Source organism: Aulonocara stuartgranti (genome assembly GCF_965226115.1).
Source record: "Aulonocara stuartgranti genome assembly, chromosome: 12".
NCBI lineage: Eukaryota > Metazoa > Chordata > Actinopteri > Cichliformes > Cichlidae > Aulonocara > Aulonocara stuartgranti.
The window spans coordinates 35,168,555-35,196,356 of record NC_138948.1 but is presented as its reverse complement, the minus strand read 5'-3'; the positions used below and the strand labels follow the sequence as shown (position 1 = coordinate 35,196,356).

The 27,802-nt window shown below is 44.9% G+C and overlaps 2 protein-coding genes and 1 long non-coding RNA gene across 7 annotated transcripts in view; 1 reads left to right on the top strand and 2 right to left on the bottom strand.

The window, feature by feature from the left end:
* Nucleotides 1–27,695, bottom strand: part of LOC309718865 (ribosomal biogenesis protein LAS1L-like) — a 76,853-nt gene extending 49,158 nt beyond the window's left edge. Inside the window, exon 1 of the mRNA XM_082554474.1 lies at nt 21,225–27,695. Within this exon, the coding sequence (XP_082410600.1) occupies nt 26,082–27,539 (1,458 nt within the window). The 5' untranslated portion in view covers nt 27,540–27,695 and the 3' untranslated portion in view covers nt 21,225–26,081. The remainder of the gene's footprint in view (nt 1–21,224) is intronic.
* LOC309718875 overlaps nt 1–27,802 on the top strand; it is a 236,129-nt gene that overhangs the window by 127,923 nt on the left and 80,404 nt on the right. For 3 of the 5 annotated variants that reach the window (XR_014280094.1, XR_014280095.1, XR_014280096.1), the window contains exon 3: nt 546–715. This is a non-coding gene — a long non-coding RNA (uncharacterized lncRNA). Of the gene's footprint in view, nt 1–545; nt 716–3,667; nt 3,994–27,802 lie in introns of those variants that run through there. The other 2 variants (XR_014280097.1, XR_014280098.1) reach the window with 2 other exon arrangements.
* LOC309718871 (fatty acid synthase-like) lies at nt 13,585–16,425 on the bottom strand. Its single transcript, XM_082554482.1, has 4 exons — nt 16,053–16,425; nt 15,824–15,922; nt 15,132–15,383; nt 13,585–15,004 (listed from the first exon to the last, which is right to left on the bottom strand). Exons 1-4 carry the CDS (start codon nt 16,140–16,142, stop codon nt 14,867–14,869), a joined length of 579 nt encoding a protein of 192 aa, XP_082410608.1. The 5' UTR covers nt 16,143–16,425; the 3' UTR covers nt 13,585–14,866.

Here is a 27,802-nt window from a genome sequence, read left to right as displayed (position 1 = left end):
CTTGAGGTAACTGTTGTTATGATTTGATGCTGTGTGTGTGTAATAAAGCTCCCTTACTGACAGTGGGTCACCACAGCTTGTAGCTCCATGTATTTGATGTGGCACGTTTGCCCTCGCTGACACAACCCTAAAGGGATTTGTGTGTATGAATAAAGTTTATTGTTCATACAGTTCATTGCCGTATGTCTATGAAAGGCTGAATGAGGGTTGTAGCTCCCTCAGCAGCTGTGGAGCGATGGCTCGTGGTCACCTGATTCAGCCCTGGAGATGTGGTTGGTTAGACACGCTGCTTTAGTTGGACACTACAAACCACACTCACCTGTTTACACAAACACATACACACCTTTTGTGTTACAACCACCTTGTTACACTCAAACACCAGATGATGCATCTGAGCCAACTAAGGATTCACTGAGACTGAAGCTCGAGATCATAAGAATTTGAGGCTCAGCTGATACAGTATCATAGGACAATCCAACCATTGTATGTCAAGAGACTATAGGCAGTAAAAGCTCCATCTGGAGGAGGAACGACGTGGTTCAGAGCGTTGCCTCCTGCAGCTGGTGACATGTTCAGATTTCAGCTCTGTCGGTTAGAAAGTCTGTTTTTGTTTTTCATCTGTGTGTTGCTCTTTCATCCTTTTGTTCTTCCTCTTTCTTGCATCAAGCTGGCTGACTTCACCACTGATGAGGTAACCATGAGCAGTAAGCCTCGTGTCGCTCACAGTTACATTTAACATAGTGCGATAAACACACTCAGTCTTTATAAGGTACATCCTCTAAAGGTTCACATAACAGACAAACAGGATAATAAAAATAATCTGGTTCTCTGCAGCGTCCTCAGATGAACAACACACAACATTATTAGACGTCTCAGTATTTGTTACACTGAACACAAATATAAACACAACACTTTTGTTTCCATGAGCTGAACCGGATCCTGACTGGTTTTGCGACATGTGTGTCATTGTGCTACACATGTACGGCATATTTCAGAGTGGCCTTTTATTGTGGGCAGTCTCAGACACACCTGTGCAATATTCATGCTGTCTAATCAGCACCTTGACATGCCACACCTCACAGGTGTGGCATGTTAGACTACTTTTAATTAACTGCTTCAGCCCACTTACAATGAAAATGTAACAAAAAATCTTGTTCCTGACCTGTGCAGTATGTTAACACTATTGGAAGTAAAAATAACTCTAATTTTGAAAACACAACTTTCTTTCTTTCTTTTTTTTTTAATAAAGCTCTGACTTGTATTATGAGTCTGTGGTCTGGGAGAGAGTCTGTAACTCTGTCTGCAAAATACAGGATATAATGACCAATGTTGGGCAATTAATTATATAGTTACTTCTTCAAAAAAGTAACCGAGTTATGCAAACAAAGTTTTTTGCAGCTGTTTACCTAAAAATGTAGCCAAGGCGTTTTTTAATTAAACATTTCAAACTATTTACAGAACAATCAGCTGTTCTGCATCAAATCTGATGCCACACAAATTATTTGTGCCACTCCAAAAAATAATTTGTGTCCACTATGAGATGAAGGAGAACAACAGCCTGATACCTGCAGGACAACAGCAGATGTATCACTGCTGTAACACCTGTAACATTCAGCAGTCGCCTCATTGTTCTGACACACACAACAAAACTGCTGACTACGCTACACACTCACTACATAAGATTTGCGCTAAACGTCGCAAATCTCTCACATCTCCAAGCACCGCCGTCACTCCTAAAACTTCCTCCCGTTTCTAACCCTTGCCATATAATTTTTGATTGGTCCACATGGTACATTTTTCCACCAATAGGAAAGGGTGGTGGGGTGTTGTTTTTGCTCACAGGCTTTCGAGCGTTTTCCTTATAAAACGGCGTTTTCACCGTTTCTTCCTGCAGTAAATATAAACAACGACAGTATTCAGGAAGAAAACCAAACATTGCAGATATTTTTATCATAACTCTGGTTGTACGCGGCCGATCAACACAATTTAAAAACTGGTATAAAGTCCACACTTTTCCCGTCAGTTGTTCCGTCGGTCCTGCTCACATCTCCAATGGTTGTACACGTTGTCATTAACGTGGCTTCACTCCACATCAGCCGCTTTGCTAAAACACCGGTGTCGGCGCATAAGGACGCGTCAGAGCCTGACAGCGACGTTGATTAGCTGCGTATATACGAATGTGAATCGCGTGATTGGCTGGACTACGGGATAAGGTGGCCTCGTTCTAATCCTATACGGGAGCAGCCAGTCACTGACTAACACTGCAAAACAGGATTGTTAAAGTTTTCATTTTAATTTCAATTCAGGTGAATTTTTTTTTTTTTTTTGTGCGCGCAACGCAGATTTTCTGTGCAGAGACCGTGCCAGCAGTGCGCAATTGTGTACGCGCGCAGCTTAGAGGGAACATTGCTTGCGAGTGTCGGGTCTTTTGTGTTTGTAGAAAATGTTTCATATCTCTGAGTTCAGCTCATGGAAAACAGGAGCAAAAGCAAAAGTGTTGCGTTTATATTTTTGTTCAGTGTAAATGATAAAACATCAGGTTTGACCCAGAATACAGTTTGGTCCACATGGTGGCGCTGTGAAAAGTGCGCGCTGTACTGGTGGCACCAGTGTCCCCAGCCCACAGACCAGTGCTGCCACTAATCGAGTTTCATTAGCAGCATCTAAATGCTGTTTAAAGGTGGACTTCATCTGTCACACAGGAGCAGTTTGGCTTCGCTTTGCTTAAATAATGACCTGGTGTATTTCTGTATACACACCTGCTAAGGATCAGGTGACTTTTATAATAAAAGGTTAATACGTGAAACCTTAAAAATAAAAAGAGCTGTTTTTAGCAGTATTTAGGCTGCAGTCTGTGTATTATGTCCATGATATTCTACATTACAGTAAAAACAGTAATTATATAAAGAACAGATGGATCAGGATCCTGTCTGTGTCTTTACTATGATCTCAGCTGATAATGAGGCTTGAAAGAGACATGTTTGAACTTTTGCATTGATCAGACAAATAAGCCTGCATGTTTGCATGAGCTTTACCTTTAACTGTAAAACATGAAGCCTTTATTATTAAAAAAACAAAACCCTTTTGGTGTCATACGGGTAAGAAAGCAGCGAAGCGTTTTTCTCTCTAACAGACCTTTCATCTGTTTTCTCTGCCGTTGCTCTGATGGGACCTGCAGGGTGTTTTTGGTGACGTGGAGGTTTGCACAGTTGCTGCCTGTGGTGTGTGTAGAAATGTTCATGTTCTAGTCCCACTGTGAAGCACATAGACGTGTCCTGACTTCCTGTCTGTCCCACACTCTGTTGTCTCTGTTTGTTGCTGCCAACAGTACAAGTCATCTTTGCAGATTTTACTGAATTAACAAAAACATTTTTACTGAAAGACTTATTCAGTAAACACGTTTGTTACACTGAGACTGAAAAAGAGATCCCTGTTTACGCTCATAGAAAACGAGCCTCTGTTTTACTTTATTGAAATCATTTCTAATCACAGACAGGATCAGCAGCGTGCAGCTGCAGTGAGGTGTTAGTAGAGGAGCTGTGTTTGTGAGCTGTAGTCTGGATCAGGTCTCTGTGGGAGACTCGGGTTACAGTACTTCTGAATATCACACAGCACATTTCTTCAGAATCGGTTGCTGTTTGCTAACATTTGACCTTTGCCCTTTTAGGCTGCCCTTCTGGCGCCCGTCGATGAGGACTTGGGATCTGACAAGAAGCAAACTGGGGGAAGCAGCAGAGTACCAGACTTCCCTCCTCCAGCAGGCCGGGAGATCTTGTTGCGCACCTGTGTGCCGCGACCAGCAGCGTACTCCAAGGCGCTGCCTCAGCGGCTCTTCTGTGTCCTGATGAGGGAGGAGTTTAGGTTGGCCGGAGCCTTTTCCACAGACACGTCCTTCTTTTAAGTCCTGTGAACAATTCACACCTGGGATAAAGATAAGTGAAGGACACAGGATGGAGACTTTCACATAAAACAATAAAGCTGAATTGAACTAAAGTGAATAATTTGAAAATGACTCAGTGTTTTATCAGCGACACGTTACCGCAGCCTTTTAAGATCACTGAACCTGTTACTTCAAAAAACAACATGTAATGTTGAAGGGGACAAAGAGTTAGTTCATGTTTGACACTGATGTTAATCAAAACTTCCAAGATCCAGGTTGAATAAAACAGCATTAGGTGTGTGATTTCACTCTGCTCCACACACCTGCGTGCTCCAATCAGAGACACCAGAGGAACAGGTGATGAATGTGATGGGGAAGCATACGCAGGTGTGACATACAGAGCCGTGGGAATTACAGGACATTATTACTGTTGATATATTCTCAGCGATCAGCTGTTAGTGAAGAGCATGAAAACCTTACTGCACGTCGGTCAGCTCAACTTAGCTCGCTGGATAATTTACTTGTCAGCTTGAAAACTGTTAAGGTTCAAAAATTGAGGAAGGGTACAAGAGGTGCTCGAAGAATAACCACACTGGTCCGGCCGGGTGAAGTCAAACGAAGATTTTAATTCACACGTGGGAAGATCACTAGAAACAGCAATTGATCTTCAACTTAATCAAAGCATTAAACAGATATTTATACCGTCAGGGCTTAAATTTAATGACGCCCCTTCAACGTCACAGATACATTTTATACATAGATCAAATCAAAACCACAATGACTTTTGACACCGTTTAAAAGAACAATTGTCTTCTATGTTCATAACAGGTGCTTCCTGTCACTGCCGGATGCTCGCTTGTCATCCTGACACCTCAGCAGCAGTTCTGCGACAAACTGCTCTTTTTGCAACCCCAGCAAAACATGATTAAACTTTCACCTATAAATGATTCTCTAACTAAGTGTGTGTGTGTCTGTGTGCTAACCACAATTGCACCCTGTTTCACCTCGCGACTAGCTCCTAACCTCTAACCAGACAGAGAGACAGAAGCCACTCTGATATGTAACAACTGAGACTATGTATGTGTCCTCTACTAAATAAATGTTTTAATCAAGAACCCCTACTAAAAGCTTAATACAAGAATATGAACATATAAAAGATATTAAAATGAACTGTTGTGTAAGCATGTACTGCAATTCCTTCTATGTTCTAGTTTTCCCTCAGCATGGATCATCTAGACACTCTCACTAGATGAAGCTCAAAACCATTAATGAACCTGAACATCAACTCAAATAAGCACAGATATGCAATATGTATAAAATAGTTATAACTGCACCTGGAATACAAAGTTAACATCATCATAAACATCTTAAGGCCATCTTAAAGCTATCTGTTACATTGTTAAAGCAATGATCATACTGCAGATTATATTATGCTGGTAAAATACTTTTTGTTCAACCTATGTATCGACCTCTGGCACACCAGAGGTCGATACATAGGTTGTTGTTCACTCCTCAGTCCACTCGACTACTTCCAGATCCATCATCGGCATCATGGACATAGGGGCCACCGCCCCAGGGTCCACTGCCTTTACAATCACCTTCTCTACCAACCTTCGGGCACAAGGAATGAGACAACAACCACAGGTCACCAAAATACCCACCAATACAGATAGAGAAAACATAATTGACAGAGCAAACCCCTTCCACTTTCCGAACACTGAGGTCATCCAGCTCTCCAGCGGGTTGTCAATTCCCGAGTGGTCATGCATGGTTCTAGAGAGACTCTTTAGCCCCTCCAAGGCTCGCGTCACCGAGCCATCTGGAGCAGTGTTATTCGGGATAAAAGTACAACACTGATCACCGAACATCGCACAAACCCCCCCTTTTTCCGCCAATAACATATCAAGGGCCATTCTATTTTGGACTCCCACTAATGAGGTCGGACCCATCTGCTCCGCTAACCCTTCCATCCCGTCTCTGGTAAGGTTAGAGAGCCTCAGCAAATTATAGTGAACATAATTGATTCTATCTACATTCTTGTTCGGGGTCACTGGAAAGAGAGCAGAAATTATTGGAAGATTCTCAAAACCAGCAGCTATTTGGTCTACGAGTTTATATTCACTTGGAACTCCTCTGGGGACCCCTATTGAGTCAATCCAGGTTGGCGAGTTCAGCCTAGGGTCATAAGCGTGTGTTCCCTCAATCCCCCTTTTGGACAGGATATGTCTCTTCCGCCTAGCTGCCAATGTGCGTGTGTTGTGCTGTGGAATGTTTTTTACCTGATTTCCAATTAGCATAAGAGGTGCTCCTAGCCTCACCATCGCGCACGTCCCCACACTTCCCAGAGGAACACGAGCCAAAAGAGTCTTATGCCCACAATAATAGTAAAGTCCACTTCTAGCCCAAGTCCCAATCAAAGTGGTGGGATCACTTACATTGTTTGTGGTTCTTCCCGTCTGGGTAACAGCGCACCAACTTGGGTCGATTTCTCCCACGTTATATATTACTTTATCTGTGGAGAACTTAAAGCACGTATAATTATCTTTTTTCGGCAAAAATGGTCCTGCCTTTGTCCGCTTGTCAACTGGAGGAAACAAACTGGACAAGACAGTGCAGTCTCCAGTACTCACCGCTCCCCTAGTCATTCGCAACATGCAATCATAGCCCCACTTGTCCTCCAGATGGAGTGGAGCGGGCTTTGTGAACAGACGTGGTCTAGCAGAGGCGCAAGCAACACAATTAGATAGCTCTTGTTCCCTAGCATTTAGAGCCATCCAGTCCAGCCAGAGATTACTGTCACTGAACCCAGTGGCGCGCTCAATTAAATCTTGAGGCTTCAGTCTAGTATAGTCCACCACCAGGACTCGTCTATCCTTTGGTTCCTGTTCCTCTGGTACCGCATATGACGACCCGTTTCCCCTTTCTCCTGTAAAATGTACAACAGCGTTCATTGGGTCGTTAATCATGTGTATTTCCTTTTCTTCTCTAACTGGCTCTACGGGATTTACGGGATTGGCCTTTTCAAGAAAATTGACTTTAATTAACCCCTTCGGGTCAGTTCCCACAGTCTCCACACCCAAGACTAAATATACAGAGTTTTTACGCCGCCAGTTGCCCAGCGACATAGTCAAAGGATTCTTAGATGGACTATAATCTCTTTGAAGTTTTAACACGTTCTCTAACCCTTGTCCTGACGTTTCCCCATTTTCCCCAGTGTAACCCTTTACCTGATTCCAGTTCCGACACCAGTTTGCAAAGGGCCTACTCCCTCTTTCACAATGTGTACTTACTGCATAATCCCAACAAACCCACACATTATATGCTCTCCAACTACTATCTGCTCCTCCACACTTAAAAACATCGCATAAATCAAACGTGAATGAAGTTGTGGACCCATTAGCATAGTTCAACTCTAAACCACCATATGTACTCAGGCACTCATCCCTTTTACCCGAAACCTCGCGTTTTGATCTCCTTTTTAGCCCTATTTCAATAAACAGTTTCTCTTTTGGTGCTGGATTCAACTGGCCCCCGTGTTCAGACAGTTCACGGGGGCCTCCCTGCAAAATATAAACAAGCAAACATAGGGCCATTATCAATATCATTACAGTCATCAAACTAACAATCACAAGCAACATTTTAATTAGTCCTCTCTCCTCACGAATCTCCGGTTCGCGGGGTGGCATTGTGTGATGTATATTTTGTACTTAACATAAATTTTGAAACTTTTGTTTCTGTTTTCCCCTTTCCCTTTCACTCTTTTTATTTAAACCACCCCTTTTTAACCTCTTAGGTTATTACCACTCCTTTCTGTAGACGCGGCGATTTCCTCCTAGGCTGCTCTTCTTTCTTCGGCCTTCCAGGTGGACTACTGGTCGGCCCGTTGCACAGGTGAAGAGGTTTATTCTGCCTCTGTTCCTTGACACCTGCGTTCTTTGAAGACGAATTTTCCTCCACCAAGCTCTCGTGTGCGGGTGCACACTGCGACCAGTGGTACCAGGTGTCGCCTTTCCCTTTCAGCTGGACTGCTGTAGCCGTCCGGGCGGTCACCTCATACGGACCAGTCCAGCGGGGCTCCTTCCACTTTCGCTTAATGACCTTTAGCCACACCGCCTTTGCGTCCGGGACCTCTCCGTTCCCCGTGGGTCTCTCACAAGTGACCTGTTTTGTAAAGCTGGACACAAGAGCTTTCAACTCATTAAAATATTCTGCATGAGACCTGTTGCTTGTCCTGGGCTGCTCCACTGGGACCACTGTCCAGGGTGCTGGAAACTGTCTCCCAGTCAGCAGCTCGTAAGGGGTGAAACCTGTGGATTGGTTAACAGAACATCTTATGGTCATCAAAGCAATGGGCAGGGCTGCGACCCAATTTAGCCCTGTCTGCGCACAGATTTTAGCCAACTTGTTTTTCAAATTTAGGTTCATCCTCTCTACCTTTCCTTGAGATTGAGGATGATAGACCGTCCCGAACTTATGTTGCACTCCCAACATCCTCTCTACCTCTTGCAAATCTTTGTTCTTGAAGTGAGTACCATTGTCTGATCTAATTCTCTTGGGAAACCCATGCCTTGGAATGTAATGATTGATTAAGCACTTAATCACGCTTTTCGCGTCTTCACGTTTGGTTGCCCATGCTTCGGGCCATCCAGTCAGAACATCCACACACACCAACAAATACCTCACACCACCTGGTCCTGTATCAATCATGTCGGTATAATCAATCACGACCTCTTCGCCTGGCCTTTCTGGCATGAGAAACTTACCAGCTTCAGGTTTTACTGCTGGCTTTGGATTGTGTGCCCCACAAATTAGGCACGTTCTGGCCTTTTCCAGTATCATCCTTCTCAAATCAGGATGCCACCATCGGCACAAATTTCTCTCCATCTGTTTCACTCCCACGTGACCAAGCCCGTGAGCCTCATTCACCTTCTGTTCCGCCATTTTGGCCGTTAAGGCGGGACGCCCATCTGGCCCCCTCCACAAACCGCCATCTTGCCAGGCTCCTTTGTTTTCCCACACCCCCTTTTCCTCTGGGGATGTCTCCTCCTGAGCCTGTCTCACTTCTTCCATACTGTTAGTACTGGCCTCCTCTTCTGGGGTTACCTGTACCATTTGTCTCTGTCCTTTGTAGCCTGCTGCTTCCTTTGCGGCTTCATCAGCTTTCTGATTTCCTTTTGCCACCATACTGTCTGCTTGTGAGTGGCCTTTGCATTTTATAATACTTACCTCGTCTGGGTCCTCCAGGGCCTTTTCCAGTTCCTCCATTTCCTTTTGGTGACAGATGGGTGCATTAGTGGCCGTTCTGAACCCGGCTCTCTTCCACTGAGCCAGTTCCACATGAGCTGCTCCAAACGCATATGCTGAGTCAGTGTAGATGTTCACTCTCATGTTTTTAGCCAACCTCAGGGCTCGAGTTAGGGCTATCACTTCAGCTCTCTGGGCCGACTGTTGTCCCTCAATTTTTCCTGCTTCTTTCACCTGAAACTCAGTTCCTACTCTACAGACTACTGCATAGCCGGCTTTTAATCCTTCTTCATCTCTGTGGCAGCATCCATCTGTGAACCAATCCTCAGCTCCATGTATGGGCTCTGCCTTCAGGTCTTCCCTGATTTTTCCTTCAACTTGGGCTTTCTTAATACAATCATGTGGTTCTCCTGACCCCATTAGGTCTGCCATATTTATTCCTTCATGTGTGAATGTCAGATTTGGCGCATCTAAAATTTTGCTCAACCTTTGTTGCGTCAGTGGGTTCATTGTGAATACCTGTGAGTTCACATAGGCCACTACACTGTGTGTGGTAAGCACTCTCAGTGGGTGTTCCCTCACTATGTGTGCTGTTTTCTGAATTATCTTTGCTACTCCTGCTGCGTGTTGTGTGCATGTGGGATGCCTTGCTTCTGTTGAATTTAATCTTATGCTGACATACATAAGTACATCTCTACCTCCCCCTTTTTTCTGAAACAACACACCATTCACAACTCCCTTTGTTTCTGAAACATAAAGATAAAATGCCTCATCATAGTTAGGTGTGGCTAGATCTGTGGCTCTTGACAAATCCTGTTTTAGTGAAATGAACGCTGTCTCTGTGTCCGGCGTCCAAGGCAATTCAGCCTTAAGATTTCGAACGCCGACTTTCTTGATCAGGTCCCTTAAAGGGGCAGTTTTACCAGCATAGTTCGGAATGAACTGCCTACTGTAACCTGTCAAGCCAAGAAAGGAAAGCAACTCCTTCACAGTTCTTGGTTTTGGATGTGTCAGAATTTGGTCTCTGTGTGTGTTCATTAACCCCACTGATCTGTGTGCGATCACCCGGCCCAGAAATGTTACCTCTGGTCGGACCAACTGTAGTTTTTCTTTACTCACTTTGAAGCCACACTCCGCCAATCTGTTCAACACCACGAGCGATGCTGCCGTACAGGCCGCTGCTGACGGGGCTGCAATAAGAAGATCATCAACATACTGTATTAATGTACAGCCCTCTGGCAGTTGACATGGGGAGAGTGCCTCTTTCAATACTTGATTGAAAATTCCTGGTGAGAGTGCAAAGCCTTGTGGTAGGCGTGTGTACCTAAATTTCCGGCCTCTGTATGTGAAAGAGAAAATGTCTCTGAGTGACTCGTGCAGTGGGAGACAAAAGAATGCATTCGCTAGGTCAATACATGTGAACCATTTTTGGTCCCCAGTAATTTCGGTCAGAGCTGTGTAGGGATTTGGTACAGGCACAGTATCAGTCCTCAGTATGGCATTTATTGCTCTCAAATCATGTGCCATACGGTACTTCCCTGTCCCATGTTTTTCCACTGGCAAAATAGGTGTGTTCCAAAATGACCATGAGGGCTCAAGCACTCCTGCCTTCCACAGCCCTTCAATGGTTTCAGCTATACCTTCCTCTGCTTCAGTTTTGTGCTTATATTGTGGTCTGTTAATTGGTGTGTCAGACTTCAGCTGGAACAGGACAGGCGAACAGTTAGCCAAACCTACATCTGTGGGCCCTGCGGACCACAAAGTATCAGGCAATTTCAAGAGCTCAGCTACTGCATCAGGATGATCCATTCTTTCCCTGCCATGTATTCTGGAGATTTCTTTATGTTCTAAGATCACTGCATCGTTGGACAAACAAGTTATGCGATATATTTTACATTTTGGTGCATACCAGACATTTGGAATTTGGGTGCTTTGCCAGCATGCGTTGTCCAGCGCCCGCTTGACCATCGGTCCCAGATCTCTTGGCCCATGACCCTCGTGGACCGCCAAGGTAATGTGAGGGGCTGAATCCTCTCCCACATTGTACCAAGGCAGTTGTTCATCAGTAAATTTCACAGCCGCGGCCACACCTTCTGGTCCAACATAAATGTTATGTGTTCGCACATTCCACGTCTGTCCCTCGAGATCAGACTGGAACTGTTCCCGATAGATATCGTTATCTTCCCTATCATAAAAGAGTGTGACGTGGAAAGGATCCCGTGGCGGGGAATAGACGGCCAGGCTCATTATCCAGGGTTTCCACAGCTGATAATGTCTCAGAATGCCTTCTTCCACTAGCCTCCCCCAGTAGATTTCGGCAGTGGGTTGTTCAGAGTTCTGGACTAGATATTGAGTCTTTGAAGGTGATCCCAGACATGGGAATTCTTTTCCTCCAGGCAGAGTAACAATCAGTCCATCTGGTGAGCACATGATCGTGGCTCCCAGCTTCACGAGCAGGTCCCTGCCCATGAGATTTGCAGGCACCTGTGAGGACACCACATATTGATGTTTCAAAGTCTGTTTTCCCAGCTTTGTCAATGCTGGATCTGTCAATGGCAGAGTCATCGGTATCCCGGAAAAACCGACCACATTAACTGTGTGACAGGAGAGTGTTGCACTGTCTGGTGTGTCTCTTAATGTCGAGTATGTTGCTCCAGTGTCTACCAGAAAGGGCAATTCAGTGCCTTCCACGGTCATCGACAGCATGGGTTCTGCCGTCCCCACGCTGTTCGATCTCTCCGGGCTCATCTGTTTTCTCTGCCGTTGCTCTGATGGGACCTGCAGGGTGTTTTTGGTGACGTGGAGGTTTGCACAGTTGCTGCCTGTGGTGTGTGTAGAAATGTTCATGTTCTAGTCCCACTGTGAAGCACATAGACGTGTCCTGACTTCCTGTCTGTCCCACACTCTGTTGTCTCTGTTTGTTGCTGCCAACAGTACAAGTCATCTTTGCAGATTTTACTGAATTAACAAAAACATTTTTACTGAAAGACTTATTCAGTAAACACGTTTGTTACACTGAGACTGAAAAAGAGATCCCTGTTTACGCTCATAGAAAACGAGCCTCTGTTTTACTTTATTGAAATCATTTCTAATCACAGACAGGATCAGCAGCGTGCAGCTGCAGTGAGGTGTTAGTAGAGGAGCTGTGTTTGTGAGCTGTAGTCTGGATCAGGTCTCTGTGGGAGACTCGGGTTACAGTACTTCTGAATATCACACAGCACATTTCTTCAGAATCGGTTGCTGTTTGCTAACATTTGACCTTTGCCCTTTTAGGCTGCCCTTCTGGCGCCCGTCGATGAGGACTTGGGATCTGACAAGAAGCAAACTGGGGGAAGCAGCAGAGTACCAGACTTCCCTCCTCCAGCAGGCCGGGAGATCTTGTTGCGCACCTGTGTGCCGCGACTAGCAGCGTACTCCAAGGCGCTGCCTCAGCGGCTCTTCTGTGTCCTGATGAGGGAGGAGTTTAGGTTGGCCGGAGCCTTTTCCACAGACACGTCCTTCTTTTAAGTCCTGTGAACAATTCACACCTGGGATAAAGATAAGTGAAGGACACAGGATGGAGACTTTCACATAAAACAATAAAGCTGAATTGAACTAAAGTGAATAATTTGAAAATGACTCAGTGTTTTATCAGCGACACGTTACCGCAGCCTTTTAAGATCACTGAACCTGTTACTTCAAAAAACAACATGTAATGTTGAAGGGGACAAAGAGTTAGTTCATGTTTGACACTGATGTTAATCAAAACTTCCAAGATCCAGGTTGAATAAAACAGCATTAGGTGTGTGATTTCACTCTGCTCCACACACCTGCGTGCTCCAATCAGAGACACCAGAGGAACAGGTGATGAATGTGATGGGGAAGCATACGCAGGTGTGACATACAGAGCCGTGGGAATTACAGGACATTATTACTGTTGATATATTCTCAGCGATCAGCTGTTAGTGAAGAGCATGAAAACCTTACTGCACGTCGGTCAGCTCAACTTAGCTCGCTGGATAATTTACTTGTCAGCTTGAAAACATTTAACTTTAACAAAATGTTCACCAACACGGGTCAGTGTAGGTCACTGAGTCATCCTGCACACTAGCCCTGCCCCGCCCACCTGTGTTTATACACCTCTGCAGCCCCTCCTCCTTCAGCCGGGACATTTGTTCTAGCCTTCATTCATAAACTCGGCTTTCTAACATGCAGCTAAAGTTCAGTCTGCATGCTCGACCCACATACTCCTGGTAGCTGAAGTGAAATACTGCTGTGCGTAAGGGTCGGGCGGGTGACCACGTCACCTGGTCATGGGGTAAATGCTGCGGCCGGGTTCAACTCTGACCTGAGGCCCTTTATTTCTCCCTCCCTGCTTTGCTGTCTGGTCTTCATTGTGCTATTAAATACAGACAAAAAAGTTTGTTCTCCTCCTTCCATCACCACCTTTGTTGCATGTAGAAAAGTGTCATATAGAACCAGTCGTTACTTTAATGGTCTGAACTAAACGGTCGGGTGGCGCCAACAGCGACTAAGAATTTTCTGGGCCAACAGGATTTGTGTTTCAGTCCCTGATAAACTGACCCATCCTCTAAAAAACAAAACCCAAAAACTATATTTACAAGATAAATGATCAGAAATAGTAACGACAACAAAAGCACAGGAATCATAGATCCAACGGGACAGGCTCGTTACAATGAAGGAAAACACTGAGCGACTGTTGAGGCCCTTATTAGTCCTACAAAACATAACAGAAATGTTACAATAAAACACAGAGGCCTTTATTGTCACGTCCATCGTACTGTGACTCCTCAGCACATTCATCTCCAATCAGCAGCTTCCTTCACTGACCCAATCACAGGTCTCAGGCCAGCTGTTGTACTCAGGTTTGGATTATTTGCTGAGGTTTTAGATCTCTGGACCAAAGCCTTTAAAAGGAAACAGTTTCTCAGAGGTTACATCAGTAAATATGATCTCACTGTTACAGTGATCATTCACATCTCTGATTAACCTCTGAAGAGACACATTTGGTCCTTAGCGACGCCTCTGTCACAGGCGTCTGTCAGAACAACAGCGTGTGTTTGACACAGTCCATCATGAAGAGAAGCAGTTTTTCTTCTGAATTAGTGAAATAACTGGTCTGTAAATTACAGTAACACGAGTGTCATTGTTAAAACACAGTTTATGAAACACTTAATTTGTTGTTAACTTATTGACAACGTAAACATTTGCTGGTTGCCACTGTAACTGATGACTGTGTGGTCACATGACTGAAAAGTAAACAAATATCACAAAATAAAGAAATGCCTCCAACTTGTGTTACGAGTAGTTAGTGTGCAGAAACACGGCTGCAGGGTCAGCCCTCCCTCCACAGTCGCTCATCAGGCTGGTCGCAGCGCGTTTGCCTGTCTACTGATGTCTGCATGAGCAGAAACACCAATTTGAGTGATGTTATGTAATTCAGGATTCAATCAATGTGTCAGTGTTTGTTACTTTGTTACATTCATTTTTTAACCACGTTATTTTGTTGTGGGATGAACTTCTGCAAACAACAACATATGGCAACAAAAAACAAAACTTGCAGTTGGAATCGATGGAGCTGTGAGATGATGGGATGTCGACTGGTTCACTAACCATTAACATTTGGGATATTAGGATAACAGTAGCGTGTAAACATAAGCAGTGCAAACACTTCCTATAACGACACATTTACAGTCTAGTTTGGGGAAAGCTGAGGAATTAGGGTGAAGAGACGGTGGATGTTTAACCCTCCCTTGGTTTGACAGCTCGCTCAGCCAGCGAGTTATGAATGATGTTCTTGATAGACTCCGCCCCCGCGCCTTCTAGGAAAGTGTGGTGATCTCCCTTGATGACGTGGACCGACACCTCGCCATCACAGACCTGAAGAAAGACGCAGTACACAGTTTGAACATTGGAAGGCTCAGACAGAGTTTATAGAAACACACACAAGCGCACACACGCACAGTGAAGATAAGTACTACAGACTGATGTAAATGTGCATCGGTACCTCGCTGAGCTTATAGTCAGCTCCCAGGTTTTGCTCATATTCGCTGCTGGTTTCGGCGCGCAGCAGCTTCACGCTGCCGTGGTATTTTGCAGTAGGTACATATGCATCAGCAGCCTTTAGCTTGTAGTAGAAGGCGGAGGCTGCAAAGTGCAGTGAGTCTCGGTCGATGTCCTTGTGAGCGGAGGTGATTAGGTCCACGGCCACACTGACGCGTGCATTCAGGTCTGACAGCGGGAGCAGAGTCTCCAAAAGCTGTAGGATGTAACCATGGAGACGACTGTAAGTTCATAGCAAACGTTACCGCGTGCTCGCGGAGATATTGTTGTTTTCAGAAAAGTAAGTGACACATAATTAATGAACATCACAGATCTTATGTATATGAAAATGCAAAATGAAGATGTTTTGATATTCAGGAGTTACAAATGTCAGCTTTCAGTGAGAAACTGTACGAAGGTTTGATTTAACCGCATGTTTTACTTTAGTCTCCATAACAGCTCCAAACATCACATCATTGTTGAGTCAAACCTGCACCACACACAGACTGTGCTGGAACAGCAGCTCCAGACTGTGTTACAGTCACCATCTTTACCTTACAGGCGCCGTGAGGCAAAAGCTCAGGTTGTGTGGCCTTTAACGCTGATGCCACATAAAGGAATACTTGTGTGTGAACCTGTGGGTCAGAGACAGTATACCTTGTTGTATTCAATGCCAGTGAACTGCTGGATGAAGGCACACAAGGCTTCAGTCTCAGCCTCAGACTCGTTGCCGGGTGTTAGCTTGGCTCTGTAGCTCTGCAAATCAAAAACACAGTTAAACCTGTTCACATGCAGATCATGTGACCAGAGCTCATCCTTCAAAACCAACATCACACACGCTATACAGCATATACATGAAATAAAGATGCGCGAGTGTTTCTCTGACCTGTGTGTACGCTGCCACATATGAATGTGAGCCATCAAAGAGAAACAGGAACTCCACAGGCTGATTCTGGGTCTGCAGCTGAGAGCACATTTCAAATGCTACACAGGCACCAGAAGAATATCCAGCGACTCTGTACGGGCCGTCCGGCTGCACCTGCCTGACGCAGCTCACGTAGTAGGCAGCCAGGGACTCAATGCTATCCAGAGGAGCAGCTGCAAAGGAAACACATGAGGGGAGTTAGTTTGGCTGCACAGTGACATAAACAGCTGATGCACAACATGTGAGTGACAAAGGTCTGAGAACAGAACCACAAACTTTTAAACTGTGAAACAAAGAAAACATGAAATCACATCAGGTCTTTGGTTTTCCTCAGGCCATTATGGAGGGAGCTGTATATGTACAAGTGTTTGTAGTTTCACCTTTGAACAGTCAGACTTTCAGCTTTAACACATTTTGCTGTTTAACAGTTACACACGTTTTGATACACATGATTGTGACACCTGGTGAGGACGCACACTCATCATTTGATGACAAGTAAGGACACGTAGTTTCCACGATGGTTCAAAGTGTTGATTTTGTGTTTTAAAGTTTTTCTCTGTGACTGTAAAGTCATTTTAATATGAGCCCCATTATGCTGACAAACCCACGCAGACGATGCACACAGCTCAGCAACACCAACAAGCCTGAAACTCAAATGACATGAAAAGTTATCCATGAGGCGCCAAAACACAACAACAGCTGCAGCAAAGGCTCTTTGTACTGTAAGATGAAGATCCTACAAAAGTAGAAGCCTCACAAACCACATGTAGACTGGTTGTGCAAACTCCCACAGACCCTGCAGTCGAGAGGATAACAAGCTGCTCCAGTGATCATGACCAGGACACAAACTGCTTCCTCCTGAATCAGAGGCCTGACTGACAGACACACCCTGGCATAGAGGAGGCTGAGGAGTGTGACAGTTGGAGCACACGCTCAGGTCTAGGTCTTTAAACAGGGGAACCACCACCCCAGTGTGCCAGTCCAGAGGCAGCATCCCAGAGCTTCACGCAGCGCCGTGTCAGCCAGGACGGCCCTGCAACACCCAGATCCTTCTCATCAGCCTCAGGTCTGTCCTAAATCCTAGCAGGAGCTACCACGACGCGTACCACAAAATGCATCGCACTGGTTCTTCCCAGTAGTTGGAACTGGTTGTCTGCTTGCCAATGAATCCTGCTTATTGGTTCCACTTGTGCTACAAATAGGACGAATTGTAGTGGGTTAGGGTTAGCTGGATATGTGCTGGATATGTGGTGGAGGGTAACTGCAGGAGAAGAAGCTAGTGGGGGAGTAGAGCAGGGGAGGATGTGGGTCCCCGGGGCCTGCTGGAGGGCAAGGGCCACGCCCGATGTGAGTAGCAGCAGGGCCAGCGCGCCCAGGAGCACATCTTTTTCGACCGTAAGGGAGACAGGAGGCCGACTCACTGCCTCGGCTAAATGGAGAGGGAATTTCAGAAGGGCCAGGGCACAAGCATGGACCTTTTTCAGCTGTAAGGGAGACAAGAGCAAGGTGTGACGTAGGTCCCCGGGGCCTGCTGGAGGTCCAGGTCCACGCTCGATTTGAGTAGCAGCAATGGCCAGTGCACCAGGAGCACATCTTTTTCGACTATAAAGGAGACAGGAGGCCGAACAGGTCTCTGACCCTTCAGCATAGACAGGTGGCTGAATGGGCCCCTTGGGCCCTCCAGCCGAGACAGACAGCTCAAACGGGTTCCTCTGACCCTTCAGCGGAGACAGACACCGAACCAGCATGTGTGGAGACCTCTGGCAGTGTGGACACTGGCTGGAGCTTAGTGGCACATTGGCTTGGCTCAGGCAGTGGTATGCAGTCCTCAGAGGGCTGAAAGTGTTCTCCAACACATCCAGCAGAGGACAGAGGACTCTACTAAAAAATCCGACTCTACTAACCTATCAGAGGCTGCTTAAGATCAGAATGCAATCATCTGCAGTTTTCTTCTTAATTAACAATAAACTTAGTGTATATGTACTCCTAAATTTGATGAAAGTGATAAATAATAGACAGCTCTCTCTCTCTCTATATTCTGACATTTAACTAATTCAAAAGATATTTCAATATTTATTTATCTAAAACAAAACAAGTTAGAATAGCCTTTATTGTCATTGTACAGAGTACAACGAAATTGGAGTGCCACTCCCTTGGTGCAAGTTTCAATAATAAATATAAATGTAAAATATAAAAAGTACAAAAAAACAATCGTAAGTACTCAAACAATAGTTTGTACAATATATACAGGATAGCAGCATTAATATAATGACAGTATGAATAGCAGCATAATATAATGACAGTGACGGTATGGAATAGGTTCAATTGTTTTTGTTCTTATTTACTACGGTGATAGCTCTGGGAAAGAAGCTATCCCTGAATCTGTTTGTCCTGGTTTTATGTGACCTGTACCGTCGGCCTGACGGTAATAGTTCAAACAGTTGGTTGCTGGGGTGAGAGTAGTCCTTGATGATATTGCCAGCTCTGCTGAGGTACCGAGAGTTTGCAGTGACCTCCATGCTGGGCAGAGAGCAGCCAGTGATCTTCTAGTTGCAAGTTCACTCTAAATTGATGTTTAACAGAAAAAAAAAATGTTTTTATGTTTTTTCCCTAAAGTGTATGTAAATATCTGGTTTCAGCTGTGAATATACTGCTGTGTATTGAAATTCCTCTTGTTTTGCATAGAAATATACTGAACAACATACAAAGCATAATATATAAAATAAAATCTACCTGAGTTTTTTCTTTGAAAGAAGCCACTTATGTCAATTGTTGTGTTCATCAGTACATAACTGAAACCGATTACAGTGCTTTGTTTAGCCGTGGAGGGAAACAACTGAAAATATGAAATAAACACACATGTAAGCTAAGACTCTCTAAAAAAACATCATTGTTGTTGTTCGGATTTTCATTTCCCCATTTGTTGATTCACTCCAAGAGCAAGTAACGTAATATGGGTCAAGTGATCAGTTTGATATCAATCTTTTGTGATACACCGTCATATTTACATTATTTGTACAGTATGAATGATTTGCTTTGGTACCTGGTCAAACTTAAGCTCTCCTCTGTCTGCCTGTCTACGCTTCTCCTGCAGCAGTTTCTCCCCCCTCGCTCACATGCGTAAGTGCTATGCTCAGTCACCCAGTGCCTGAGCTCAGATCATACCAAAATTAGGGTGATTTTACGACTGTGCGCTATGTGCTTCGAATATTGTGTGTAGTTTTTTGTTTTATACAGTTGGCAGTCAGGCATCAGTAACAAAATCACCAGGCTCACAGTAGACAGATTCACAAGAAATTCATTTGGGCTTAGAAGGAATAAAACAAACAGAATCCTTAATTAAGCTTGCGTTAGATTGCAAAATGGTCCCAGATGAAACAGTCTTAACAACACGAAATGCACAGTTCTTTTGTAAAGGTTCTTTTTATTTGGAAGGAAAAATAAGCACAGACAGAGTCCCCAGAAGTGTCCAAAAAGTGATTTATTAAACACACACAGTTATACAGTGTGGGAAGCCGGTCTTCGATCTTCTCTGCTCGTTACAGAAAGCTTTATAGCCTAATATGACGTCAGAACATTTCCTAGAACTCAGCTTCTCAGAAACCTAACACTTTCTCAGGCTTTATGTTCCCAGATATGGATGAGGGAAAACATCTGGTCTAAACAATTGTGTGTCCGAGTGTGCAGTTTGTGAGATTGTCTGTCCAGGCCAACAAAAGGTCGCTGTCCTCATCTGACTTTACTTTGGGCCGCCTGGAGCCACAGAGATGCTGGTGGTTTTTGCATAATAGAATATTACAGAGGAATGTGTCTTATTCTGCGTGCTCTGGAATACAAGATTAAGCAGATTTACTAAATGATAAATGATACATGATAATGGTGATGATCAACTGATACTAAGTGATGCAGACTAATGAAATAATAATGAAATAATGGCAGTGAAATTACATGTTTTTCTTGACAACTCCTCCTCTTGGGCTCGCTTGCGAGCCCAACTTACACCAGGATTTGTCTCACTCCTCCGTCCAGCCTACAATCTCCCTCAAAGGCATCATGGACTCCGGCGCAGCTGAACCTGCTGAGCCTGAGCTCAGGGCTCTCTCCAGCATCTTTACTAAAAGCCGCCGGACCAGAGGGATGAGACAACATCCAATCATCAATATGACAAGAAAAACAACAAAAGAAAACATGGCAGACATAACAACACTCTTCCATTGCCCAAAGACAGACGTGAACCAGTCTCCCGGTCCAGTGTTCACACCTGATTGCTCATGCATGGTTTTAGATAACATTTTCAGACTCTCAAGCGCCCTAGTAACCGTACCGTCTGGTGCAGTATTGTTGGGTATGAACGTGCAACACATGTCCCCAAACATGGCACAGACACCACCTTTCTCAGCCAACAACATGTCCAGGGCCATTCGATTCTGGATTCCCATTAACGACGTCGGGCCTAATTGTTCCGCAAGGCCTTCTACCGCGTCCCTAGTGAGATTAGAGAGTCTCAACACATTATAATGGACATAGTTAATGCGATCGACATTTTTATTCGGAGTTATCCATAGAAACACACTTTCAAAGCCGGCCGCTATCTGATTAACTAACTTATACTCATCTGGAACTCCCCTGGGAACTCCTATTGAGTCAATCCAGGTTGGCGAGTCCCATCTTGGGTCATATTTGTGCATACTGTTGCGAAATCGATCAACTTCAGACCAGACAAAAAACAACGGAGGCTCCGGAAAAGTGCAATCAAACGATGAGTTTTATTATCACAGGAGAACAACCAACCGTCAGCATACAGAATGGGTTGCTCTGACAAAAATACACTGGGTTCTGGTTTTATAGGATAACATATCACACCTACGTCAATACAGTTCAAAAATACAGGGTGACAGATGGACAAAAGTTCAATTCGTGCAAACAAGGGTACATCACATATACTTTTAATAACTATAAACTGACATATAACTTCTCCTTTCTTCATTACTTGCCTTTTAAGGTAATAAGATGTCATCCACAGATGTCATCCAGGATGCCAGCGGGTTTTCAATACCTGGGCCCTGTGCTTCGTACGTCGCTTACTACATCCAAGATCAAATGAAACATCCAAGACCAAATCATCGCGCTAACTCTGAGCTCGCTATTCCGGTTCCCCGAACACACCTGTTGTTGACGATTAGTATAGCTGGATGAAGTAATGTGAGATCACTGGGTGGCCCAACAGGGGCTACGCATCGATAGTAGAAACATTGATCGGCAACCCTTTGATTGGTCGGCGAAAATGTCGAAGGAGCGCGCTCGGTATTTTTCGGCAGCAGAGCAAGAACTCTTGAGTGAGGGATTTCAGGAGTTTCAGAGTTTAATTAAAACGCAAGGGAACACTGCAAAGGCTGCAAAAGCAAGGAGAGAGGGCTGGCAGAAAGTTGCTGACAAATCAAACTCGTAAGTAATTCAATAATAACAATAATAAGGGAGTGGATTTATATAGCGCTTTTCAAGGCACCCAAAGCGCTTTACAATGCCACTATTCAGTCACTCTCACATTCACACACTGGTGGAGGCAGCTACGGTTGTAGCCACAGCTGCCCTGGGGCAGACTGACAGAAGCCAGGCTGCCATATTGCGCCATCGGCCCCTCTGGCCAACACCAGTAGGCGGTAGGGTAGATTTATCATATCACACCATATTATCCAATATTATATTACATTATATTATATTATAATATGTTATATTATATCCCCTTTCACATTAGAGCCACAACAGGACCCACTAGAACATGGGAACAAGTAAAAGTGAAATATAAGAATATTCTACAGAATGGTAATATTTATCACTTATATTGCTTGTCGTCTCTTGGAAAGAGACCCTGGAATACTCTGTTTGTTTGTTCATAACAGCAACCAAGAAAAGGGCAGAGCAAAAAAAAAGACAGGTGGTGGTCCTGCACCCCCTCGTCAACAAGTTGGTTAAGTAAATAATACCCTCACGGGAAAATCGATATCTCTCTATGAGCACACTGTCGCGCTGAGCTAAAGGATCCTGTCTGTCCCGCAATATACGCTGAATTCTGAGGACTCTCCTTATCAATCTTGCACCTTCCGCAATGGGTTGCTCGCGTAAACGGACAGGATATGACTGCGACAGACTTCCCAAATCCACCTTCGCTTTTATAGCCGTGGTCTCTCATCTTGATTACACGAAGTAATTTACAATTACTACTCTGAAATATGAATTACATCTGTAATAATCACATACATGTAATAGAATGTTAATAGTACATTTCCCTTTTTTAGGGAATGACCTGTATGTATCTGTGTGAAATCAATAAAAGGATCAAGTGCTGCATTATCTTTAGTTACATTGATGTTATTTATTTATGGTGAAACAGTGGTGGAATATCGCTGTTGCTTTCGTATGAATGACGCGGACATACCTGCGTGGCCGCGATCTAATCCTGTTTACATAAAGTAAACCTGCTCCCCAGCAGGTTTACGCTTACGGCTCTGTTGCTATGACAGCAAGTCCCGGATGGGCTTCGGGGAACCGAACGATCCAGGATCACGCGAAATCGTCAACAATCTCATCCAGCTAACTCACTTAGCGCGGTACGAAGAACAGGCCCCTGAGTGCTCATGCATGGTTTTAGACAAAGTTTTCAGGCCCTGCAGAGCTCGGGTTACTGAGCCACCTGGGGCAGTATTATTGGGGATATACGTGCAGCACATATCTCCAAACATCGAGCACACACCTCCCCTCTCTGCCAATAACATGTCAAGCGCCATCCTATTTTGAACTCCCATCAGAGAACTTGGACCCAATTGTTCTGCGAACCCCATCATGGCGTCCCTGGTTAGGTTAGAAAGTCTCAGCAGATTGTAATGAACATAGTTAATGCGGTCAACATTCTTATTAGGTGTTACCCAAAGGAATATACTCTCAAATCCTGCAGCTATCGGATTCACCAGCTTATATTCGTCTGGAACTCCCCTAGGCGAGTTCAGGCGAGGATCATAAGCATGTGTACCTTGGGTCCCTCTTTTGACCAAAACATGTCTCAGACGTCTGGCGGCTAGAGTACGTGTGTTGCGTTGTGGAATAGCCTTTACCTGATTCCCAATCAGCATGAGTGGAGCTCCTAATCGCACCATCGCACATGTCCCTACGCTTCCTATAGGAACATGAACCAACAGAGTATTTTCCCCACAATAATAATAGAGCCCACTTCCTGCCCAGGTTCCAATTACCGTGCTAGGGCCGCTTACATTGTTGGTGGTTCGTCCCTGAAGTGTGACGGCACACCAAGTTGGATCGATCTCTCCCACCTTGTACTTTTCATTATCAGTAGAGAACTTAAAACATGCATAGTTATCTTGTTTTGGCATAAATGGTCCCACTGTTGTCTGACACTTTCCATCTACTACTGGCTCCTGTACATTTAATGACGTCACACAAATCTAACATGAATGAGCTGGTAGACCCTTTAACATAGTTCAACTCTATGCCATTATTTCTGCTGAGACATTCATCACCTTTACCTGACCCCTCGCGCTTTTGTCTTTCTAGCGATCCTGTTTTAGGACCTACAGTCTCAGGAACTGCTGGGCTGGACTGGCCTCCGTGTTCAGACAAGGGGTCCGGAGTGCCTTGCAAAATACAGACAAAAGACAACAGAGCCATGGTTACTATTATCGCATATAATACACATGTAGTTGTAAGGAACATTTTAATACGTTTCTTCCCATTACGTGTCTCTGATTCGGTTGTTTGCATCATGTTATATAAACTTTGTATTCTAGACTTGTTATATAGATTTTAGATTCTGGACTGAAACTCCCCTCTTTGTGGAGCCTTTAACTTATCACTGCCCCTTTCTGATGGCGTGACGACCTTCTCCGCTGCTGCTCTTCTTTCTTCAGCCTTCCAGGTGGACTACTGAATGGCCTGTTGCACAGGTGAGAGGGTTTATTCTGCCTCTGTTTGTTGACACCTGTGTTGGTTGAAGCCTCTTCCTCAACCAAGCTCTCATGTGCTGGTGCACACTGCGACCAGTGATACCAGGTGTCGCCCTTCCCTTTCAGTTGGACTGCTGTAGTTGTCCTGGCAACGACCTCGTATGGACCAGTCCAGCGTGGCTCCTTCCACTTGCGTTTGAGCACCTTCAGCCACACCACCTTTGCCTCCGGGGTCGCCCTGTCCACAGCGTGTAATCCAGATGTGACCTGTTTGCGAAACTGGAGATTCTTGCCACCCCTGTGGTCGCTGTGTTACTGGAATGTTCTCCTGTAAAGGATAGAAAACAAAAAGCCTCTCTCTGGTACACCTCACTAATCTACTGTGTTCATCTAATGTTCCCTTAATTATTCAAAGTTGGTTCAAGATATCATGTTCTGGGCTCTATCCTTTATATTAACTTTACTTAATCTAAATGCTCTTTATGTGTGTAAAGAGTTTATCTTCTAACCAGGATTCAGTTCATTTTAATCCTTCAACTTAAACATGAAAATAACAATGTCTGCCTCAGTTTTACCATATCTAAATCATCAAACACCCCAAAAGTCCTAAAATGATCCTAAACCCATTTCAACTTAAACCTTAAATCCCCCCTTTATTTTGACACATTTCATGTGTCAAAATAATGTACAAAACTAAAAATGCTCAGTTTTCCCCACTCATGATCCAATCTATGTCATGAAAATGAACTTAAAACAGAACAGTCATCAGTCATGTGCTTAGCCTTAGTCCAGTCTTTACCTCAGTGTCCAGTTGGTCCAACCTTAGTTCAGTTCGTCCGTCCAGTCACCGTCCATTCATACGTATTCACACCAGGTATTTCCTCTTTCTTGCCGAGACAACAAGAAACTGTTCCTCTTTCACAGTTGCGAGTAAACATAACTAACCTCTCACCTATAAATGATTCTCTCTAACTAAGTGTGTGTGTGTATATATGTCGTCCTCAAATGCTCTCTCATCTCACCCGTTGCACTTCTGACCTTCCACCAGACCAGAGGCTCATCAAATAGCCTCGTCTAACCTGCTCCTCAGAATAACTTAGACTCTGCTTTCATTAATGCAAACTTTCTGCAACTTAGTCTTTCTGAAAGACACACACTGTTTAAACCTCTGAATGCAATATCAATGCTGCAGATTATATTATTAATGCAATGGTGACGATGACGATTATTTAACAATAGCAGTAAAATAATTTCCCTGCTCCACACGCCCTCTCTCGACCTCTGGTACACCAGAGGTCGCAATACATTGTGTCCTCGCTCTGACCCTCTCTTGTGGTCCATCCGGCCTCGGGCCTCCAGGATCCTCACCCCCTGTGGTCGCCGAGATCTTCTGCAAAGGAAACAAAACACCTTTTCCTGCATCTCCCTAACTTATCATAGTTGGGACTCTTTAATCAAAAGCCTTATCCTAATTATGTTCTTGACTTATAGACTTGTATTTATATATATTCTTCAACGTTACTCATCATTTTACCACTCTCTTAAAACGCTGACACTAACTTCATTTTAAAACCTCACATTTCCTATGTTATAACCTGTTTTTGATATAGCCTTTTTATTTCATTTTGCTCCTTTTAATGTAACAATACCTTATAATTCTAGTTTATCAGACTTAATCAAAACCTATGCTTTCCTTCCTTTGGTCCTTCTTTAAATCAGAACATTTTGTCTTCTGAAAGTTTTATTTCTGCTTCTGCCAACATGTTTAGTTAACGAGCTCGACTGGACAGAAACAATCACAACTGCTGAACCTGCACTGTGCTCATGGTTAAAATTCCACAACATTTTGTCTTCTGAATATTGTATTTTTGCTTCAAAACTGCTTCTAGCACAACAAGAGTCAGCGGAGGCTGGAATGACAACAACAACAACAATCTTGTGCTTAACATAAAACATTTACCATTTAACATAAAACAAAAAATAACACAAGTAACAAAAATAACACAAGTAACTTAAAAAAGCTTCAGTCCACATTTCAGTTTGTTGAGCTCGCTGTTGCTCCAGAGGAGGCCCTCAGCTGGCCGGGCTGGAGCCGAGGCCCCGGGGATGCTGCTACGTGTCTGAGGGCAAGTGCTCTTTCAGCCTGCACGTCTGCCCATTTGCGGTCCTCACTTCTCTCCGAGTCCATCGGTGAGGAGTGTTGCATCTGGTCCAGCAGCATACTCACAGTATATATGGGCTGCTGCTGCTGCAGAGGTGTGCTGGCCTCTGAGCGCTCTGTCTGTGTGTAGATGGAGCAGAGCTGGAACAGCTTCTCTCTGGTTTCCTGAGGGGGGGGATGCTCCATGTCATCCAGGACTAGCTGGATCAGGTGAGGTGTGCTGATGCAGGGGGCATCCAGACATGCAGAGAGAAGCTGCTGCCACCTCAGCTTGATGCGGTCGATGAAAATCCTGTCCTTCATTCTGGCTTTCTTCTGCAACCTTGTCTCAAAATGATATTCAAATTTGTTGTTGTTGCAGAGGAAGACTTCTGAAATCCATGCAGAAATATAGAAACACCTGTGACCGTTGGGCTCTTTGCTGAGCAGCTTCAGTTCCACAAAGAGCTTCTCCAGGAAGAGGTGAATGAAAGACGAAGAGTTAAGCATCTTTAGCAGGGGCAGCCAAAAGCGCAGGAAGGTTTGTGGGACTCTGGGCTCAGTGGGACTGGCACTGTCAGATGTTGCACAGCCTAATGCTTCCAGCTGCTCCATGGTAGGAACAAGAAAACCGTCTTCCAGCAGCACATCAATCAACAGCTCCCTGGACCCCAGTGCAAACTGCTTGATCTCACCCAGCAACGAACTCATGTCTGCTAAGGGGGCCTGCCACAAGCTCTTCCCCTTGTCTTCAGGAGACCCATCATCAAAAGCTTGGTACTGGTCCTTCTGAAAAGAGATCAGCAGCTCCCGAGCGTTTCTGCAGGCATCCACTTCTTTCTGCCTGGCAACGAGCTGCTCATCGGGGCCTCCTCCCAGCTGTCTGGACCAAAACTCCTGCTGGAGCCACTCCAGGGCCACCTTACATCCCTTTCGGCACCATTTCAAAGAAGGAAGAGTCCCACGCATGATTTCGTGCCTCAGATCCACCACCCACTCGGGGATGTTCAAGTTTCCAGCCAGTTGCCTCAGCGGCTGGGCCTTTCTCCCCTGCTGGCGATCCGTGATAAGATTAACAAATCTTACCAGGGCCGTCCCGTACATCAGGGTCAAGTCATCTCCGGTAAGCTGTCCGGACCGGTCCCGCACCTGGCAGCGCACGAGGTCTGCTGTGCAGTCCACGGCCACGGGAAAACTATCAGCGCACCTGGCCCTCCAAGCCGATATCCTCTCTAACGCAAACCTCTGCAGAGAGGAGTCCATCGAGTAAAGGTAGTCCCGAACCTGATCCCACTCCGCTTTGTTAAGCCAGGCTACCACATGGCGTGTTTTCTCAGAGCCCTTTTTATTCATTGTGCGCGCTCCGGACCTCACGCTCAATCTCTCACTCACCGGGAAAAGCCGCTCGCCTCACGCAGAGACCACTCGCAGATTTATATGACAGAGGACCGCGTTCAGAGCTTCGAGTTTTACAGTTGCTTGTCGCACAGCAACCAGGAAATGACGCTAACGTTTCTTCGGCTTCGTTTGTGGCTGACGTTCACCCTGCGGGCACGCTGACGCCACCTGCTGGATTGGAGGATGGAGCGATGGTTCTACAGAGCGCTTATTTACAT